This window comes from Phocoena phocoena, chromosome 10, assembly GCF_963924675.1.
Source record: "Phocoena phocoena chromosome 10, mPhoPho1.1, whole genome shotgun sequence".
Classification (NCBI taxonomy): domain Eukaryota; kingdom Metazoa; phylum Chordata; class Mammalia; order Artiodactyla; family Phocoenidae; genus Phocoena; species Phocoena phocoena.
Genome location: NC_089228.1, coordinates 85567083 through 85588131, shown reverse-complemented (window position 1 = coordinate 85588131; position 21049 = coordinate 85567083). Strand labels below are relative to the sequence as shown.

At 40.6% G+C, this 21049-nt stretch overlaps 1 protein-coding gene across 4 annotated transcripts in view; it reads right to left on the bottom strand.

The window, feature by feature from the left end:
• RIPOR2 (RHO family interacting cell polarization regulator 2) overlaps positions 1-21049 on the bottom strand; it is a 208684-nt gene that overhangs the window by 44555 nt on the left and 143080 nt on the right. For 2 of the 4 annotated variants that reach the window (XM_065886506.1, XM_065886507.1), the window contains exons 2-6: positions 11271-11397; positions 7397-7552; positions 6591-6669; positions 4882-4905; positions 1989-2042 (exon numbers count right to left, since the gene is read on the bottom strand). In XM_065886506.1, coding sequence (XP_065742578.1) covers positions 1989-2042; positions 4882-4905; positions 6591-6669; positions 7397-7552; positions 11271-11397 — 440 coding nt within the window. Of the gene's footprint in view, positions 1-1988; positions 2043-4881; positions 4906-6590; positions 6670-7396; positions 7553-11270; positions 11398-21049 lie in introns of those variants that run through there. The other 2 variants (XM_065886505.1, XM_065886508.1) reach the window with 1 other exon arrangement.

Genomic DNA, 21049 nt, shown 5'->3' with positions numbered 1-21049 from the left:
AGCTAAGACTCACTCGGTGAGCTTGTTAAAATGAGGATGCCCAGGCTCCACTTTGAGATGCTGATTCAGTAGGTTAGGGATGGGTGAGGAGTCTGAAACCTTAAGTAAACAGTGCAGATGGTTCTGACGCGGCAGGTCCCCTAGACACTTAGAAACACAAGAGCTGATACCTCTTCCGATGCAGGCCGGGCTGTTTCACCCGTATGGCCTTCCGGGGGACTGTCCCTTCAGCCCTTCCCCCACTGTAGTCCAAAGACTGTAATCCTGTCAACAAGGAAACTGCTAACTGGACCACTGGTATAGCCCTAACGACTTAGTGTACTACTTTGCATTTAAAGAAAAGTTTGCCCTTGTTTTCATTTAAATATCAATCTACCCTAGCCAAATGGAGTTAACCTTTAGGATAAAGGATAACTATGTACTCACCTAAGCAGAAACTGGCCCATCTGTAGGCAAGAATTTGTCTTACCTATAAGTCAGCAGTGGCTCTCACCAAAATAAACCGATTAATCAATTAAATATCATTTGTTAGGATTTGTTAGGGATCCATCCATAAGATGCTGCAGATAGAGGACTTCTAACCTTTAATAACCACTAGGATTGTTATATCTTACAATGATGGATACAAGATGGAAAAATACTCTCTTACCTAATACTAATTGTTTTCTTGGTATTTTTCCAAGTAAACAGAGTAATTTCAAAGCTTGCCCGCCACATAAATATCTTCTAATGGATGTAATTGTTTGTTTATTTATTTATTTATATAGGCTGCACCGGATCTTAGTTGTGGTATGCAGACTCTTAGGTGTGGCAGGCGAACTCTTAGTTGCAGCCTGCATGCAGGATCTAGTTCCCCGACCAGGGATCAAACCCGGACCCCCTGCACTGGGAGTGAGGAGTCTTACCCACTGGACCAACCAGGGAAGTCCCTGTTTTATTTACTGAGTTGAACAGAAATAGGAGCAATTTCAGATTTGCCAAGGTAATAAATATCTTTCAAAGTGGGAATGGGAATGTACAACGGCAGTAGCATATACACATGTTTAGATCATCATAGAATTTTAAACTGGAAAGGATTCTTAGGATCATCTAGATTGACTATATGCACCTCCAGCCTCACTGCATGGAGTGGAAAGCCAAGGTCCACACAGATGTTATAGCTCAGTGAGTACGTGGCAGAGATGGGACTAAAACCTGGGGCTTCTGACCACTAGTAGAGAGAACTGCTAAAACCTCCAGTCTCTCCACTTGGAACACAGGATGATGGGTGCAGATAAGCACAGGAATTGACAATGGTGTGATCCAGCTGCCCTCAAAGGGACATTGTTTCTAGGTTGTACTGATACCGCCTGATAGTGTCCAGAACAGGGTGGGGGGGATAGTCCCACTCCACGTTAGGCTGGTGGGACCATCAGTCAACTATTTGTAGGGTTCAGGGCTGGATGTCAGGGACCCTGACCAACTGGTGTACGTAGAGGGGGGCAATGAGGATGAAAAGGAATCTGGAAACCAAGCCATGTGAAGAGTGGAAGGAACTAAGAGCTTGAGAACGATTGAGGGAGCTACATGACAGCTGTTGTTAAGTACTTTAAAGGCCTTCATGAAGAAGGCTATGGGGGTACCAAGTTGTATGTGGGACCTGAATGTAAAGTTAGGCAAGTGTGAAGATTTTTGTAGGTCAGTTTGGTTTAATCTTATCTCTAACCAGACTGCATCCTCTACCAGGCACCGTGCACGCTGCAAAGGAAACACTTAATAAATATCTGTTGAACTGAAGCAGAGTAAACAATGTGCTAGGTGATCAGGCTCTCCATTCTTATGTTTTTTCTACAACTTTACTGCCTGTTGGAGGATTTAATTGCTAATCAGCTTAGAAGTCAATTGGATAGGAAATTCTCCATGGACTAGAGGCTATGCTCAGGCCAAAGGTGTATTGATCAGTGACTGAGAACTGAAAAACAGGCAAAGACAAGAGGAACGTCAGTTACCTTACTGATGTGAAACTCCAGGCGTCTCACGTATCTTTCAATTGTTTTAATTTGCTGGAATAAAAGAAGAAATTTGAAAAAGTACAGCCATTTACAGTTCCACTGATTAGACTTGTGTGACTATCTTTATTATCTCATACTCAAAAGCACCAGAAGATGTTAACTATTTCCCCTTTCCTCCTATCTCTGTTGCTACTTTAAAGATTCTCTAGTATCAACTTAGAAAGTATTTTTTAAAAAAATATTGAATAAATACTCTGAGAGATGAACTTGAGTTAGCTATTGGAATCCTCATGTTTAACATTGAGAGGGGCCAACCAAATGGAATTCACTGGATTTCTGGCAGGACAGTATCATATTGGAGTACACTTAAGTTTCTTCATAATAACATTTTATCAGCTCAAATATGAACTCGCCCCCCCCCATTTTAATGTCTCTGAAATGGGGTGCATTTTACAACTGCAACTGTCTGTGCACGCCCCAAGATAATCATAGTTGGTTATGTGTCATCTCTTCCATTTGAGTTATAAATATTATCACATGCGTTAAATTTAATTACCCTTTAAAATATCTGCAAACAGATTATACTATGATTCAGTATTTTTTTTAACATCTTTATTGGAGTATAATTGCTTTACAATGGTGTGTTAGTTTCTGCTTTATAACAATGTGAATCAGCTATACATATACATATATCCCCATATCTCCTTCCTCTTGGCGTCTCCCTCCCACCCTCCCTATCCCACCCCTCTAGGTGGTCACAAAGCATCCAGCTGATCTCCCTGTGCTATGCGGCTGCTTCCCACTAGCTATCTATTTCACATTTGGTAGTGTATATATGTCCATGCCACTCTCTCACGTCGTCCCAGCTTACCCTTCCCACTCCCCATGTCCTCAAGTCCATTCTCTACATCCGCATCTTTATTCCTGTCCTACCCCGAGGTTCTTCAGAACTTTTTTTTTTCTTTTTTTAGATTCCATATATATGTGTTAGTATACGGTATTTGTTTTTCTCTTTCTGACTTACTTCACTCTGTATGACAGACTCTAGGTCCATCCATCTCACTACAGATAACTCAATTTCATTTCTTTTTATGGCTGAGTAATATTTCATTGTATATATGTGCCACATCTTCTTTATCCATTCATCTGTCAATGGACACTTTGGTTGCTTCCATGTCCTGGCTATTGTAAACAGAGCTGCAATGAACATTGTGGTACATGACTCTTTTTGAATTATGGTTTTCTCAGGGTATATGCCCAGTAGTGGGATTGCTGGGTCATATGGTAGTTCTATTTTTACTTTCTTAAGGAACTTCCATACTGTTCTCCATAGTGTCTGTATCAGTTTACATTCTCACCAACAGTGCAAGAAGGTTCCCTTTTCTCCACACCCTCTCCAGAATTTGTTGTTTGTAGATATTTTGATGATGGCCATTCTGACTGGTGTGAGGTGATACCTCATTGTAGTTTTGATTTGCATTTCTCTAATGATCAGTGATGTTGAGCATCCTTTCATGTGTTTGTTGGCAATCTATATATCTTCTTTGGAGAAATGTCTATCTAGGTCTTTGGCCCATTTTTGGATTGGGCTGTTTGTTTTTTTGTTATTGAGCTGCATGAGCTGCTTATAAATTTTGGAGATTAATCCTTTGTCAGTTGCTTCATTTGCAAATATTTCCCCCAATTCTGAGGGTTGTCTTTTGGTCTTGTTTATGGTTTCCTTTGCTGTGCAAAAGCTTTTAAGTTTCATTAGGTCCCATTTGTTTATTTTTGTTTTTATTTCCATTTCTCTAGGAGGTGGGTCAAAAAGGATCTTGCTGTGATTTATGTCATAGAGTGTTCTGCCTATGTTTTCCTCTAAGAGTTTTATGGTCTCTGGCCTTACATTTAGGTCTTTAATCCATTTTGAGTTTATTTTTGTGTATGGTGTCAGGGATTGTTCTAATTTCATTCTTTTACATGTGGCTGTCCAGTTTTCCCAGCACCACTTATTGAAGAGGCTGTTTTTTCTCCATTGTATATTCTTGCCTCCTTGATCAAAGATAAGGTGACCGTATGTGCGTGGGTTTATCTCTGGGCTTTTTATCCTGTTCCATTGATCTATATTTCTGTTTCTGTGCCAGTACCATACTGTCTTGATTACTGTAGCTTTGTGGTATAGTCTGAAGTCCAGGAGCCTGATTCCTCCAGCTCCGTTTTTCTTTCTCAAGATTGCTTTGGCTATGTGGGATCTTTTGTGTTTCCATACAAATTGTGAAAATTTTTGTTCTAGTTCTGTGAAAAATGTCATTGGTAGTTTGATAGGGATTGCACTGAATATGATTCAGTATTAAAGGTCTCGTATGTACAGAAATGTGTGGAAAGAAACAGCGTCATATATAACTTAAAAAATATATCTACATTTAAAATAGACCTAAGAGAGTTTTGTCACTAAGTATAAAATACATATTTTAAGTGAAAAGAAAGAACTGTGTCACAGTGTAGCTGTAATCACTCTTTTTCTTAGTGGCAAATAAGATAATGATGTGTTTTCCAATCAAAGAGGTCTTCCATTTGATGAAATATGATAGTTCCCATTTAGAGAGAACACAGGTAAGGACCTTCAAACCCTTGGGAAATTCTTAAACTTAACCAGAACACTGAGAAACCCTGCAACCAGGTGACTTTTTTTTTTTTACAAAAGTGACCTTAAACACATTATTGGGTCTGTAGATCATAGTACTTATGATCTTTCATCATCCTCATTAGATAAAAGCATGAACTTTTCTAGGATTAGAAAAATCATCATTTCTCTAGGATCTTACTGTACCTAAGCAAGGGTCACTGACTTCTCCTCAAGGATGAAGGATTTTATTTCCCAGTAACTCCCCAACACAGAACAATAACTTACCTTGTCTAGGTCATACAGCACACCCTAAAATTAAAAAAAAAGGAGTATCTGGATTAAAACACGTCTTCCTCAAAACCGTTACTGATATGAATCAAAGGCTTTTGTCTGCATTTCTGCATTGTCAGTGAAATAATGATTAGCCCCATAATGTCTGTTGGACTTTTTGATATTCGCTTTAAAAGAGTAAATCTGGGTTATTTTAAATAATAGTAAGAATACTTTTAAGAGCTAATATTTATTTATACTCTGTGCCTCCAGAATTCTACCCAGTCCTCTCTGCCTTCTGGGAGCCTTAAGACGTTCACTTGCTTTGGGCTCTCCTCTCTTACATAGTGAGGGACACATAAATTCACGTCCACTTAAATGTTTTTTAAAATGTTTTTAACATAAAAAGTAGCAGTGATTATATGTGTTAAAAAAAGACTTGGGCTTCCCTGGTGGCGCAGTGGTTGAGAGTCCGCCTGCTGATGCAGCGGACATGGGTTCGTGCCCCGGTCCGGGAAGATCCCACATGCCTCGGAGCGGCTGGGCCCGTGAGCCATGGCAGCTGAGCCTGTGCGTCCAGAGCCTGTGCTCTGCAATGGGAGAGGCCACAGCAGTGAGAGGCCCACGTACCGCAAAAAAAAGAAAAAAAAAAGACTTGCCTTCCTGTTTAAACACATAAAAATTGGCATTTAAGAAGAGCCCTTGAGAGTGGTGAAAGCTTTTCACAAATTGTTTTTAAAGCAAGTTTATTCCTGTGTGCTCACAATATCACAGTATAATCAGCACACTAAGCCCACATCCCCCATCAGGAGGGTTTTTATGGAACATGAGGTCCTGCTGGAAGCTCCTCCATCCATACACCATTGTTCTCCAAGGAGGAACATCTGTTGCCATTGAGGACTGCCAGGGACATTCAAAAGCTCTGAAGGCCACTCCACATTGAGTTCCACATAAATGGGAGCAATTTATCTTCTAATATTATTAGAATCTAAAACTTCTAACTCCTATGAAGGCTTTAACCTCTAAGCCTTTGAAAACGATAACATCTTTTAAAAAAAAGAAGATAACAGCTATTCATGTATATGTGTACCTCGTATACATAGACTTTTCCTGGGCTTTCTGATGCCTTAAAACTTTAAGGCATAATATCATTTAGAACTTAACAAAATCATTTAAAATCATTAGAAACACCTCTTCAAGCAGACAAGTCCTCACAATTCATTAGAGTAAAGGAAACTTGCAAGCATCTCCAACAATACAGTCTGTAGTTGAACTGGCTCAAGGACGCCTCTGATTTCTTCTACCAATGACCTCTTGAGCCTCCTTTTCCTCTCAGGTATCACTGACCTATTACAATTTTTAAAAATTGGATATAAAGGAAAAGTTCTGGGTTCCAAATGCTGTACTAACAATATGGTAGGCAAACCCCAACTTTTCATTTCCTTATATTACTTGGGAAGAGGAGTATAGGGAGTTGGCTTTTTTAAAGTATTTTTTCCTGATTACAAAGTTTGTCTGCATAAACATGCTTGGAAAATACTGGAACATATGAAGCATTAAAATAAACATCAGGAAACACATGGCACTTTGTCCCTTGGATCTGCTTTTCTTGAACTTTCTTCCTTGTCCCCATGTCTACCCAGTAAGAGAAGTTAGCCAAAACAAACAAACAAAAAACCAAAAAACCCACTGTGTTAACACCCTAAGGATTAGACGGTACCTACCAGGCGAGAGTTTCTTCTCATATCTTTTAACTGAGCTGTCAACTTGTCCAGCTCTGTCTGGTGAACCTCCAGATACTCACTGCAAAGAAAAGAGACGTGATCGTGAACTCTGTGACTGTCAAGTGGAATCTGATGCTGACCTTTCCCTTCTAAAGTGGGGGGGCATTAAGAACCTGAACCTTGCTCTGTGGAGCACAGAGCTGGCAGGGAAGAGGCTCTGCATTTTCCCAAACTCTCCACATTTTGAAAGATCTAGCAGTTGAATCTGGTACTATCCAGATAGTCAAAAAGGAGAATGCCTATGAGGCTGGCATAGCAGGAAAGAAAAACCAATGTGGAGGGAATGGCAAGAACTATGGAGTCAGTCCTGGATCTGGGCTCACAGAATTCTATCTAGTTCCATAGGACACTGACAGTATGCATCTCACCACATACTAGGGAAGTTTTATTCTGGACAAATCATTGCTATAATATACTCAAGAACGTTTTAGAACGCTTATTCAGCAATATCTAAAACAGATATGCCTGTCTACCAGTGTTTAAGTAAAATACAATACTACACAGAGTTAAATATAAACATATTACTATTTCAGGTCTCCTTCAATGTTTGGTTATGATATGGAAACCCGATCAAGTTCATATCTTTGGGACTCATTTAAGGCTTCCTCAATTATGGTGCAATAATAAAACACCTACTACAGAAATAGACATTCTAAAATTATCTCATAAGACTAGCTTTTGTGACCCTCCCAAGCATTTTAGAAAGGACAAAGGTTTCAGTGCATTATTAGGTTTGATGTTCTTACTCAAGTCCATTTTTCAAAGCCCTGTAGACCTCTTCCACCCTTTTAGGCTGAGGCTCTTTGGGAGGGCTGCTGTTTTTGTATCCTAAATTGTGCATTTTCTTCAGTTTGGCCTGAGGCTTCTTGAGAGCAGAGGGATTTTCAATGAAGGAGTTACATCTACGGAAAGAGAAAAGAAAAGCTGAAATTGACTCTTGGGCATCCAAAACGATCTGACCAAAGAAATGCCTTTTAATCATCTTGTGTTGTGTCAGTGTCTTTTGGGGAAGGTAACGTTCCCTTGTATATTAATAGATCTGAGCCATCCTTCATTTAGTTTTGTGGTGTTAGAGTTAACTGCTGAAATCTGGAAGCTTTGCGGGGCAGCAGTTACCCAGAGTCAAAGCCTGGATTCAGGTAATGTACACTCTGAGTGAAAGCATGTCACATCACTGAAACCTCACGGGAAGCCAAGAACAAACACTCCTAGGTGGAAATAATGAACAGGCAGAAGAATGTAATTCAGCTAAAAAAATATGCGCACTATGTGACATCAGGCATAAGCGTCTATTAAATTTGACTGGGATGTGCATGAATAGCTTTTAAATAAAGGGCCACAAGCATGACAAAGGGCTAATGCTGTATATAAACACATCTTATGTTATTGCACTTCAAAGATATTGTGCTTTTTCACAAATTGAAGATTTGTGGCAACTTTGTATGTCAGATGATGGTTAGCATTTTTTAGCAATAAAGTATTTAACTAAGGTATGTACAATTTTTTTTTGACATAATGCTATTGTACACTTAATAGACTGTAGTGTAAACATAACCTTTATATGCACTGTGAAACCAAAAAATTTGTGTGACTTGCTTTATTATATTTGTTTTATTGCCGTGGCCTAGAACCAAACCTGCAGTATCTCTAAGGTATGTCTGTAGTGTTAAAGTAAAGAAAAGCACACATAGCTGGATGAATAGACTTTTTAAAAGTTTGCTTATTTATTTATTTACTTATTGGCTGCACCGAGAGGCTTGTGGCATCTTAGTTCCCCGAATAGGGAGCAAACTGGGGTCCCAGCAGTGAAAGCGCTGAGTCCTAACCACTGGACGGCCAGGGAATTCCCTTAAGCTTTATTTTTATGGAGTAAACTTTGTTTAGGTATAACATGAAACTCAACATCCCTATTAGTGGCAGGGAGGCAGCCTACAGTGGTAAGATGGACACCTGGTAACTTAAACCCAAACTACTGATCTGATTAGGAAGCTCAGAGGCCAGACTACTCACTGACCCAGCTATTGAGTGGAAAGCCGTGACCTCTGAGTCTGGTAGGTGTCTGCTGTGCACCTTCCAGGTTAATTCTTACTTTCCTCTGCCATTACCGTGTGCACCAAAGGGGACAATACAGGTCAAAGCACATAAGATCCCTAAGAATGTAAGATCTTTATCATGTCAGAAAAACTGAGGACGAACTTTATTCCATGTTACCTATTTCACTACCTGTGTTCTTTTTCTTGAGTTCCTCTAAGTCCTATTTTAGATGAGGGGAGATTCTAGGGAAACTGAAGACTAACATTCCCAAGCTTGTGTCTGAAAGACATCTGCTCCCCAGAGTCAGTCTGCAGAGTCGGTCTTTATCGACTACATAACTTCATACCAAAAATAATCTCCCAAATCTGGATACAATGGAATGTGCTTCAAAAAGGGGTGTGGGGTGATTTCAAACTCTATTACGAAGCTATAGTAATTAAAACAGTATGGTATTGGCATAAAAACAGACACATAGATCAATAAATAGAGAGCCCAGAAATAAACCCACTCATATATGGTCAGTTAATTTACGACAAAGGAGCCAATAATATGCAATGGGGAGAAGACTGTCTCTTCAATAAATGGTGCTGGAGAAACTGGACAGCTACATGCAAAAGAATAAAACTAGACCCTCTCTTACACCATATAAAAAAATTAACTCAAAATGGATTAAAGACTTGAATGTAAGACTTGAAACCATAAAACTCCTAAAAGAAAACATAGGTAGTAAACTCCTTGACATGGGTCTTGGCTATGATTTTTTTGAATATGATACTGAAAGCAAAAGCAACAAAAGCAAAATTATACAAGTAAGACTACATCAAACTAAAAAATAAAAAGCTTCTGCAAAGCAAAGGAAACCATCAACAAAATAAAAAGGCAACCTACTAAATAGGAGGAAATATTTGCAAATCATATCTGATAAGGAGTTAATATCCAAAATATATAAAGAACTCATACAACTCAATAGCAAAAACCAAACAACCCAGTTAAAAAATGGGCAGAAGATCTGAACAGACACATATCCAAAGAAGACATACAAATGGCCAAAGGGTACGTGAAAAGATGCTCAACAGCATTAATCATCACGGAAGTGCAAATCAAAACCACAATGGGATATCACCTCACCCCTGTTAGAATGGCTATTACCAAAAAGACAAGAAATAACATGTGTTGGCAGGTACGTGGAGAAAAGGCAACCTTTGTGCACTGTTGCTTGGAATGTAAATTGGTGCAGCCCTTATGGAAGACAGTATAGAAGTTCTTCAAAAAATTAAAAATAGAACTACCATATGAGCTGGCAATTCCACTTCTGAGTATTTAACCAAAGACAATGAAAACATGAACTCAAAGATTTCTGCACCCCCATGTTCATTGTAGCACTATTTACCGTAGCCAAGATTTATGGAAACAAGCTAATGTCCAATGAATGGATGAATGCTTAAAGAAATTGTGATACATATATATATGGCTGAGTAATATTCCATTATATACATATATATATATATATATATATATATGAATAATACTCAGCCATAAAAAAGAATGAAATCTTGCCATTTGTGACAACATGGAAAGACCTCGAGGGCATCACACTTAAGTGAAGTAAGTCAGACAAAGACAAATACTGTACAATCTCTCATACATGGAATCTAAAAGAAAAACAACAAAAAACCAAACTCATAGATATTGGTGACTGTCAGAGGCAGGGAGTGTGGGCAGGATAGAAGAAATGGGTGAAGGAGGTCAAAAGGTAAAAAGAAAAAAAGGTAGCAATTCAAATTAGGGGGAAAGGGCTTCCCTGGTGGCGCAGTGGTTGAGAGTCCGCCTGCCGATGCGGGGGACACGGGTTCGTGCCCCGGTCCGGGAAGATCCCACATGCCACGGAGTGGCTGGGCCCGTGAGCCATGGCCGCTGAGCCTGCGCGTCTGGAGCCTGTGCTCCGCAATGGGAGAGGCCACAATGGTGAGAGGCCCACGTACCGCAAAAACAAACAAACAACAAAAAAAAAAATTAGGGAGAAAAAGACTACAATATATGGTGTTACAATGGATATATATAAAAAGCCTTTATTGTTCTGTAAGAAAATATGTAAATATCCACCCCCAAAATAGGCAATGGATGTGAATGCACTGGTTATTCCCAAAATAAATACAAAAGACAAGTAAACTTATGAAAGCACATTCATCCTCGTTAGGGATGACATAAAAGACTGGAAAAGATTTTTAGAAAATGCTCAGTATCAACAGATGTGTGGATAAAGGTAAATCTGTTGTTACTGGTTAGAGGATAAATGGGTTCAAACATTTGGAGGCACTCTGGCAATAGGCATCAACAGATCTGAAAGAAATGGGGTGGGGGTAGGGAGAGCTATACATATGTATTGCTAGCTTGTCCTAAATCTTCTTTGAAGGAGGAATTCTAAATGATAGAAATTTGGGGAACATTACATCTTTTTCATGAAAGAGATGAAAATAACACAGGTGTGTGTTTTGACAAGGCCACATGCACACGGACCCTCTTCAGAGCACCAAGGCTCACATCCCTCTCAAGATGTGTCCCAGGAGAGAAGCACACACAACTTGCCTGGATCGCCTCTCCTGAAGGCCACTGAACCCCGCAAAGGACTGGCTCCGGATGATCCCATTGGGCCCTCCAGGCGAGAAGGACTGGGATCCTACCAACATGATTTCTGGGAGTCTGGCTGGCAGTCCTACAAGACAACAGAAAGATTAAGGCAAATTACAGGCAGGTTCAAACAGAAAACACGCGAAGCTTGTCAACGGTAATAGGAGGTGACATGAGGAAAGGTGAGTCATGAGGCCATTAGATGCTTGTAAGACTTCTTGCCTCCGACATGTTCTTTTTAAGACAAAGGGTTCAGCTCTCAGGCGGACCTGAAGAAACACATGAAGATGTAAATAAATATAAATTACACACCATTATCAGTTACTTTAGGGTTCCTTCAGGGATTATTTTTTTTAAACAAGGTTCAACCATACCCTCAAAATACTCAAAAACTTTGGAATGTTTCCATCCATTTAGGACAACAATAGCAACGGCAAAAGGAAACAAATAGGCCAAGTCAAGTTTCAGATAGGTTCTGCGTGACATTCAAAACACAGTCCAGTCTTACGGTGGAATTCTACACTTAGAAGTCACAAGGCTTAAAAACACTAGGTTTCTTGAGAGATGAACTTACTTAAACTTGTTCTCCCTTTTTCTACCCTTAACTATATTTTGAAAGATAAGATCGTGCCACTCTTGTGGCAGTGATAAAAAAGAAGAGCACAGAGAACGCTCACAGAAGTAGCGATAATCTAGGTTATGATAAGAACACAAGAGAAGAGGCAAGAAAGGTAAAGGGGAAAATACAGCAGAAGGCACAAACCCTATTTCAGTCACTAGCTCACCTTTTATACAGACTCATCACCACTGACCAAGACACGTTGTCAAAATACAACTTCAGCTGGACAGAAGCCCAAGGTTAGTTCCCCCAAAGGACTGCCCTAGAACAGTTAGGTAATTCTATTCCCTTTAGATCAGGAAGAGTCAAAGCACATACCATTGTCTTAGCAGGTAACCTCAGTCCAGAGAGGGGGACGGGCTAGCAGGAGAAAGGGGACACAGCCGCTGTCCAGACTAAAGACTTCCAAAGTGGGCAGCCACTAATAGCATCAATAGTTGCCCTTTAAAAACCCAGCAAACAGGGCTGCCCTGGTGGCGCAGTGGTTGAGCATCCGCCTGCCGATGCAGGGGACACGGGTTCGTGCCCCAGTCCGGGAGGATCCCACAGGCCGCAACGGGAGAGGCCACAACAGTGAGAGGCCCGCATACCGCAAAAAACCAACCAAACAAACAAACAAAAAAACCCCAGCAAGCAAGCAAGCAAAGCTAAAAAACAGCAGCAAAACACTCTTGTGTCCATCTAGATGTAATGGAAAAGCCAACTTCACCGGGCCCTACTCAAAGCTATTTGAAGCAGCTCAGCCAAGGGAGGGGGTTTGAGTGAGTTACTTCCCCAGAGAGAGAACAAACAGCCCCCTTCCCCATGAGGCTGCAGGTTGCTAAATCCCCTCCTCCCTACCCACCCCAGGAGAAAGCAGCTCTGAGGAAGCACGCATGCATTCTTGCTGACTCACTTGGCAAGAGGCTTTGCACTGAGCAACAGGTTGCTCTTTGATCTGGGTAGGACAGGCATCCCACCCAGTCCAGCTAGGGATGGAGACAGGGAGGCTTACGTTTGGGAACATTCTCTAGAATTTTAAAAGTAACGACGTAGAAGTATGCATGTCCAATAAAATTAATATCTAGTGCATGAATGGCAGGACAAAATGTGGTGCAAATAAGACTCTTTCTGGTTACTTCCCCCCACCCCCAAGTTTCAAAAATAACCATGATTCACATAAATCCTTAATGAGGTTCTCTTAAGTGTTCTTTGCTGCTTACTAAGCAGTCTGTCCAGTTCTCGTTAAAAACACCTTCTTAGGTTCATAAAGCACGCCTGTACTATCTTTGTATCACATGCAAACGCAGCAAATATCAAGAAAACGTAATAAATATCAAGAAAAAGATCCAGAAAATTTAATCAATATCAGGAAAACATGTTCTTTCTGTGCCCAATAATTTTATAACCTAAAACCCACCTCAAAGTCTCAATTTGGCAAATTTAATTAGTATTGTATCTCATTTTGTAAATTATTGTTCAACAGATCTGTTGCATCATGGCGTTCTTTGGTCACAGGGAAAAGACTTAAAGTATTTGAACTATTTTAACTGCGTTATTGTCTTGTACTTCCTAGAGATTATGCTTTTAAACCAAAAAGATTTTTTTCTCTTATCCACTGGATCAGTAGTTTCACATACTCCCAGGCATTCTGACTTAACTAGTATGGACCTGTGTATTGGGATTTTGAAAAGGACCCCAGATGGTTCTGATGCTCAGCCTAGAAAAGAAAAAAAGGATGATGCTGAATTGGTTGAAAATGTTCAAACTTCAGTTACAATCATCTGCTACAATTTCTCAAATGTCCAACTTTTTAAAAGTCTTAAATAAGCCTCTCTTTGCAAAGTTTAAATGTTAAATGAATTAAACATTAGAACTGGATAGTGAAATAATTTTCCTTCTTCCCCTTTTTCAGTAATAGGTAAGAAAGCTTCTTGAGAACAAAACAAATGTTTGTCCTGGATTCTGAGTTTGTAAATTGCTTCGGGATGGATAAAATCCTCAGACGCTTTTCATTACATTTACGTGTTGAATGGATGCCGCTGGGAACAGGAAGGGAGGTAAGTGGTTTTGCCTGTCTGGTCTTAGAAATGGTCAACTGATAGCTGGCTTAGGCTGAGATCTCTATCCTGCCATCAATGCCCCTAGAGGCTGGCTCACTGCCTAAGGAGAGTCATAAAATAAGTTTGAGGGCCTCTGCACAAGGTCAGGCTCTTGGAGAAAAGGAGTAGGTAGGGAGAGGGGAGAGCAGGTGGGTTGAAGGATAAGAGTATGCAAAGCACCTCCCCGCCCACACCCCTAACTCTGAAGTAGGGGTGACAGTTCTTTTTTCTTTTTCTTTTTTCTTTTTTTTTTTTTTTTGCGGTACACGGGCCTCTCACTGTTGTGGCCTCTCCCGTTGCGGAGCACAGGCTGCGGACACGCAGGCTCAGCGGCCATGGCTCACGGGCCCAGCCGCTCCGCGGCATGTGGGATCTTCCCGGACCGGGGCACGAACCCGTGTCCCCTGCCTCGGCAGGCGGACTCTCAACCACTGCGCCACCAGGGAAGCCCAGGGGTGACAGTTCTTTGCTACTACTCTTCCAATGGCCTCAGCCATTCCCCAGTGGCTAGTTATCCTGCAACTCTGTTATCATCTTCTTGACAACTCCACTCCCACCTCTTGGAGCCCTAAGTCTTCAAGGCGCTCCCTGGCTTCCTAGAATCTCACAGACCTGCTTACTTCCAGCAAAACTACCCTTAAAGCTACATTACTCATTTTCAGGCTTTAAGGACTTCAAACTGGTTCCTTGTCATTTGCATTTTAGTAGCAGATGCTTCTTTGAACCTTTACCTAAAGAAAGGACTGAAGTAGAACTGCAGTATCACTGCTGGTAGGGGTACAAAGTGGTACTGAAAGTTTGGAAGACAACTAGGTAGTATCTACTATTTAAAATGTAAAACATACTTATCCTTTAATATGTCACATCTGCTCTTTGCTATCTCCTGTGGAGAAATACTCAAGTTCACAAAAAGTTATATACAGGGATGTTCACGACAGTTAATGTAATAGCGGAAAAATGGAAATGATGTAAATGTTAATCATTACAGGAATGGTTAATACACTATGGCATAACCATAGCAGTTAAAAACAATATGCCCACATAGAAAGATCCACCCGCCCCCCCGACCCGCCCGGCCGAGGACAAATTGCAGAACAAAATAGAGTATGATACCAGGAATGTTGAAAACAAAATATAAAATTATGTACATGAATAGAAAAGTTCTGAAAGTATACACAGTCTATGAAGAGGTGCGATTGAGTAGTAGTCAGAAATATTTTAATTTTTTCTACATTGTTTGAGTTTTTATAAAGGAAATGGATTTATGTATGATTGATATGCAAAATTCTCTTTTGAAACTGCAGACATTTGGAGTTGTCTAGAGTTGGGACTGGAGAGGAGAGAAAGCTTAGATACAAGAACATATAAGATAGCTTTGATGGGTAATGGCTATATTTATATAGTTTATATTTGTAAGTCCTGAAGAGGAGAAATATAATTTCTGAGAAATAATGTATGAGGTTTCATAAATTCTGATTACAGTAGAATAATTCAGATTCCCCAGTGAAGTTCCCATTATGAGCTCTGAGCTGTGTACCAACTTCTTTATTTTGATCTGAAGGATTTTTAGAGATGGTACTGTACTCCTGGTAGGACGCACTATACCCAATACGTATTGCCAAGGTTCACCAAATACCATATCTAATAAGCACGAAATTCCACATAAAAAACCACAAGTCCCTCTTTGGCTGCTGCTACTTGAAACTCCTGGCGCTTTGAAAAATGTTTCCAGTCCCTAAGTTACTGACTTCTCACCTGGTCTTTCCGAAAATGCCAGCAGAACTAACATTCATTTTTGCGCATTAAATCCCAGAAAGGTCTCAAATCTTAGGCAAACGATAAAGCTGCTGTGCTTTGCCCCTTACTTTGTTTTGTCCCAGGAGGCCCAGGCCGTTACACCGGGTGGCCACCCGTGCCCTGCCATTCCCACAATCCCTGGAAAGAACGGAATCTTTCTGGAAAGAATCCCCAGCACCTTGACTAAGAGTTGAACAAACCCTACCATTCTGAGCCGAGTCTCTCAGCACAGAAGCCAGAAAGTCACAGTTGTTTCTCTTCTCGACTCTTCATACAGTGAAAACCGCTGCCTTCTCCCTGGCTCTGCAGTGCTAAGATCCACCTGAACACATACCGGAGTCTTTTGAAATTAAAATGAGTATAGGATTTCATGTGTTCTGATATGACACGGTGATACAAGTACACCGGGCCTTGGTGGGTACCACGAGCCACCAGCCGACCGGAAGTTCCTAGTTTGTTTGAATTAGAAGGTAGCTTATCAGATCAGCAGGCAGTTTGGTAACAGCACTGAGCGTGGCTGGAGATGGCAGGGTCTGGGGAGGGGGCTGAGGCAGACGAAAAAAGATCAAGGGTCAAGAGGTCCCCCTTCATCCCACCAGGTCTCGTGCTTGTTTAGATGAGAAATAAAAGGGACAATATGAGTGTAGTTCAGAGCAGGGAAATAGCCAGTGACCTGGAGAACACAGAGATAACCTGATTCTTAAGAATAAACGAATGAATGATGGAAGTCAACCTTGGAGGGTTGCTTGGAAGACAGGCAATGAAGGGCATTCGTCACAGGGCTACGCACCAGACCCTAAAATGCAGCGCCTGATGGTGCTACCAGTAGAAGTAGTAAAACTGGAAGAAAAAATGCTTTGAAAGTTCAGTCTAGGTGACAGTTCCATTTCCCATTACATTTTTATAAACTGGTATCCTGACTTAAACTGTCTTGTAAGTTTGATTAGCCTGAGTTAGCAAGCTTCTCTACCCAAATGTGAACAGTTCCTCTCGGGGAACCCCAAGGTTAGGTAAGACAGGCCAGCCTCCTTTCATCACTTCTTGGGCATGAATCTCCAAACTGACGAGTTCATAGTAGAAGTGTTAGAGGCATTGATTAACTGATATGGTAACTGGGCAAAGCAACCGGTCAGCTAGAAGGAATGTTAATATTGATCGTTAGAGTTAAATATACTAAGACTCCTGAAAGCAAATAGGAATCATTAGGTTATTTTTAGTTTTTCCAAGCATAAAAGCACTCTGCTGTATTAGGAAAATACAGAGAAGTAGAAAGAAGTCAGGGCAGGGAGGGGGAGGGAAGAACCATGTTGTTTTCTAGCACCCATCGATAACCACCAGCAGAATTTTGGTGCATGTAATTTTCTTCAACTCTTCCCTTTCCGCATAAAACATAAGAATTTTGAGCACAATGCATGTTAAATTTTGTATCCTGCTTTTTCTATCACATTCTTTTTCTAAAAAATTAATTAATTAATTAATTTTTGGCTGCATTGGGTCTTTGTTGCTGTGCATGGTCTTTCTCTACCTGTCGACAGCAGGGGCTACTCTTCGCTGCGGTGCATGGGCTTCTCACTGCAGTGGCTTCCCTTGTTGCAGAGCACGGGCTCTAGGCGTGTGTGCTTCAGTAGTTGTGGCACACAGGCTCAGTAGTTGTGGCACACGGGCTTAGTTGCTCCGCGGCACGTGGGATCTTCCCGGACCAGGGATTGAACCCATGTCCCCTGCATTGGCAGGCGGATTCTTAACCACTGCGCCACCAGGGAAGTCCCTATCATATTCTTTTTTTAGAGGTATGTCGAGGGGTTTATAAATTAGCTTTTTTCTTCAACTACCTTTAAGAGGGTACTTAGGTCTACCCCACATTCTATGTGCTACCTTGGATAATAAAAGGGAATCCATACAGCCTATATTATATATGCCTTTTATTTCTGATTTTAAAATATGGTCAAAAGCAAAGTGGACCCTTGCCAGGATGACACCCGGGCCTCTCTATGGGAGACGGGGGAGCAGATTAGCATTTATACATGCTGGAGTTGCAGGACAGCAAACATTATGAAATTTAAAAAACAACAGCTGACATCACTGTCTTAAACCTGGAAGAGCAAGGTTTTTATGGTGTTTTCCTTTTTTTCATTTAACCAAATTCTCTAATATAGAACACAAACAGGTAATTCTGGAAGACCCCCACTATGGACATAAAATATAACAGACATCTGTGATTTCTGAGTGAAGTTAGTAAGGACATCTCAGTTCTCACCAAAGCATTTGTCGTGGAGCGAAAATGTTGACTTAGAAATCAACAGTTGCATAGCTACAAAGCTACGCTATCTCCACGTTAGACTGAGACCAACCCTCTGAGATAAGGCAATGGTCAGCTGGCAGGTTCCTGGAGTGACAATGCTGGCAAAAGTAGACAATTCTACAGTCAACCCAAGTGTTGGCCTGGTGCCAGGGATGGGAGCAGGCAAAGGACCATGAGAGAACTTTTGGGAGTGGGGCTGGAAGTGTTCTAAAACTGTGTTGTGGTGATTGTCGCAGAACTGTATACATTTACTAAAACTCAAAATGTACACTCAAGACGAATTAATTTTATATGATATATGAGTTTTACATCAATAGAGCTGTCGGGAAATCACTATCAATTTCCAGAAAATGTCATCATTCCTTCTGCAAGAGGAAGTGCCGAGGAATCAGGACCCGAAAAGGAAAAGCTCGATCAACAAGCCACCACCTGAGAGTTGAATATTTTCGTGATTTGATCCTTTTCCCCATCAGCACCACATAAGATGCAGCACACTGGCCCCACTGCACTTTCTGAGTCATTTCTTCCTGCCTGCTTTGTGTGCCTCCGCTCTCCTCTCCTAACAGTGCTGTCCTGTTTATGCACCTCCACATCTTGGTCAAGGGCAGAAGTATAATTCAGTTGTCTGAAAGAGGCATGTGGGGCAGATGTAAATAGCCTGCTATGCTAAATGATTATTTAAGATGAATCCTAAAAATAGGTGTCTGCTTATTATACGGATGCAAGGTACCTGACTAATCTTAAAAAAAGTGGATATATTTAAGTCACGGGCTTTTTTTTTTTTTTGGAGTGTACTGCCTTAAAATAAATCAAGGCAAGGCTAATATTTGCCTCTCAGTTGTCAGCTTTGTTTGCTAACCAAACAATAAATACATGCATGAGATATTACATTGATTGACTGAGACAAGTGATGTGAACTCATGAAAAAACTTACAGAGCAACATAGACTCACTCCTCAGTGAGAGATGGAAGAACCAAGCTCAGGTGTTCTTACTGGCCTCTTGGGCACACACTAAACTTGCTGAAGCTCAAATTTGGTATCTAGAGAATGAGAGTAGTAATTCCTCCCCATTTTAATAGACAAGCATTGTAAGGTTCAACTGAGATCAAAGCATCATTCGATCTTACAGTCGTGAGGCTACTTGGACATCTTCTAACCTGACTTCTCACCAGCCCTATAGACGGTAAGTCTTCTGCTTAAAAACATACAGAAAATGAGGAAATGCTTTATAAAAAGTAAGGTGCTTGAGAAATACAAAGATTGCGATAATGAAGACTGAGGTTCAACTAACGTGGAAGAAAAGGAACGCATTTTCAGAATCTCTGGAAACTGATATCAATGGTTTTCTTTCCATATTTTCTAAGACACCTCAATCAACACAATTATTCAGTACATATTATCGGCTCATCACTGGCAGGATGCTATACGTTGTCCAAGATCTAAAAAGAACCAAAGACTGATCTCTGCTATAAACAGTTTTAATAATTTAATGGGAGAAGAAAATATGACTGTACATAAAGAAGTTGGGAGATCATGTCTGATGTAAGAAATATGTAGGAAATAACACACAGTGAAATTTTAAGTGATGTCTATTTCTCAGTGCTCCAAGGAAAGCAGTAGAGCTGAGATGATTAGAATGTGGACTCCCAAGTCAGACGAATCTGGGCTCCATTTGGGGGCTACAGTTTACAGCTGTTTGAACTTATGCAGGTTACTTAACCTCTCTGAATCCCAGTTTCCTCATTTGTATAAAAGGACTAACACTTCAGAGGATTTTTGAGGTGCAAATGGGTTAGTATACTCAATAGCTGGTGTGTGGTAAGTGCTTAATAAAATTTAAAATAATAGAGTTCTCTCAATGGAGAGGGAGATAAATGAGACAGGTACAGCCAGGAAGTTTCATAGAGAAGATAAAATGCTGGCTACATCCGGAAGAATGGATGTGATCTAAACAGGTGAAATCAAGGGAAGCCGGAAACTAGCATCTTTGTGAACATAGCAATGTTTAGATAATTAAAAAGCAAAACTACTTTAAATGCTGACTGATAAAAACTAAAACCATGGGTACTTTGGAAGCCCAGTTCAAAAACCAATTACGGTTTTGTTTTTGTTTTTTTGAAATAATTGGAAGCTTACAGAAAAGTTACAAGAAAAGAACAAAAAGCTCTCATACATCTTTCATCCAGATTCACCATTTGCTGAAATCTGTCACGTTTTACTCTGTCGTCTCCCCCCATACACACATACCCATTACTACTTCCTGAATCATTTGAGAGCAACTTGCATATACATATTTATATATATATTTGCTCCTCCCCGTTGAGCAATCTGCAGATATGATGCGTCCATGTGTATATCTTAAAGACGTGGTCATCACTTACATAATTGCAGTACAATTATCAACATCAGGAAATGTAACATCAATACGATACTATTATCTAATGTACAGACGTTATTCAAATTTTACAAATGGTCCCAATAATGTCTGGTATACTGTCCCTCCACCCCCACCCCCATGCTAGGAGCCAATCCAGGATCATGCACTGCCTCTCTCGAAATGTGCCTTTAGTCTCCTTTAATCTGGGATGGTTCCTTGTCCTTTCTTTGTCTTTTGTGACTTGGACATTTTCACAGAGTACAGACCAGGTGTTCTATAGAACGTTCCGTAGTTTGGGTCTGTCTGATGATGTCTCATAATTAGGCTTAGGCTATGCATTTTGGGGAGTGACATCACGTAAGTGATATTGCTGTCCTTCTGAAGGTACTGCATTCGAAGGCACAAGGAATCACTTGGTCCTATTACTAGTGATGTTAACTTTGATTACTTGGTTCAGGTGTTGTTGGACAGTCTCTCTCCTGGAAAGTTTCTATTTTTGCCTTTGCAACTGGTAAGTGGTTAGTAAGGAGGTACTTTGGGGCTATGCAAATATCTTGTTT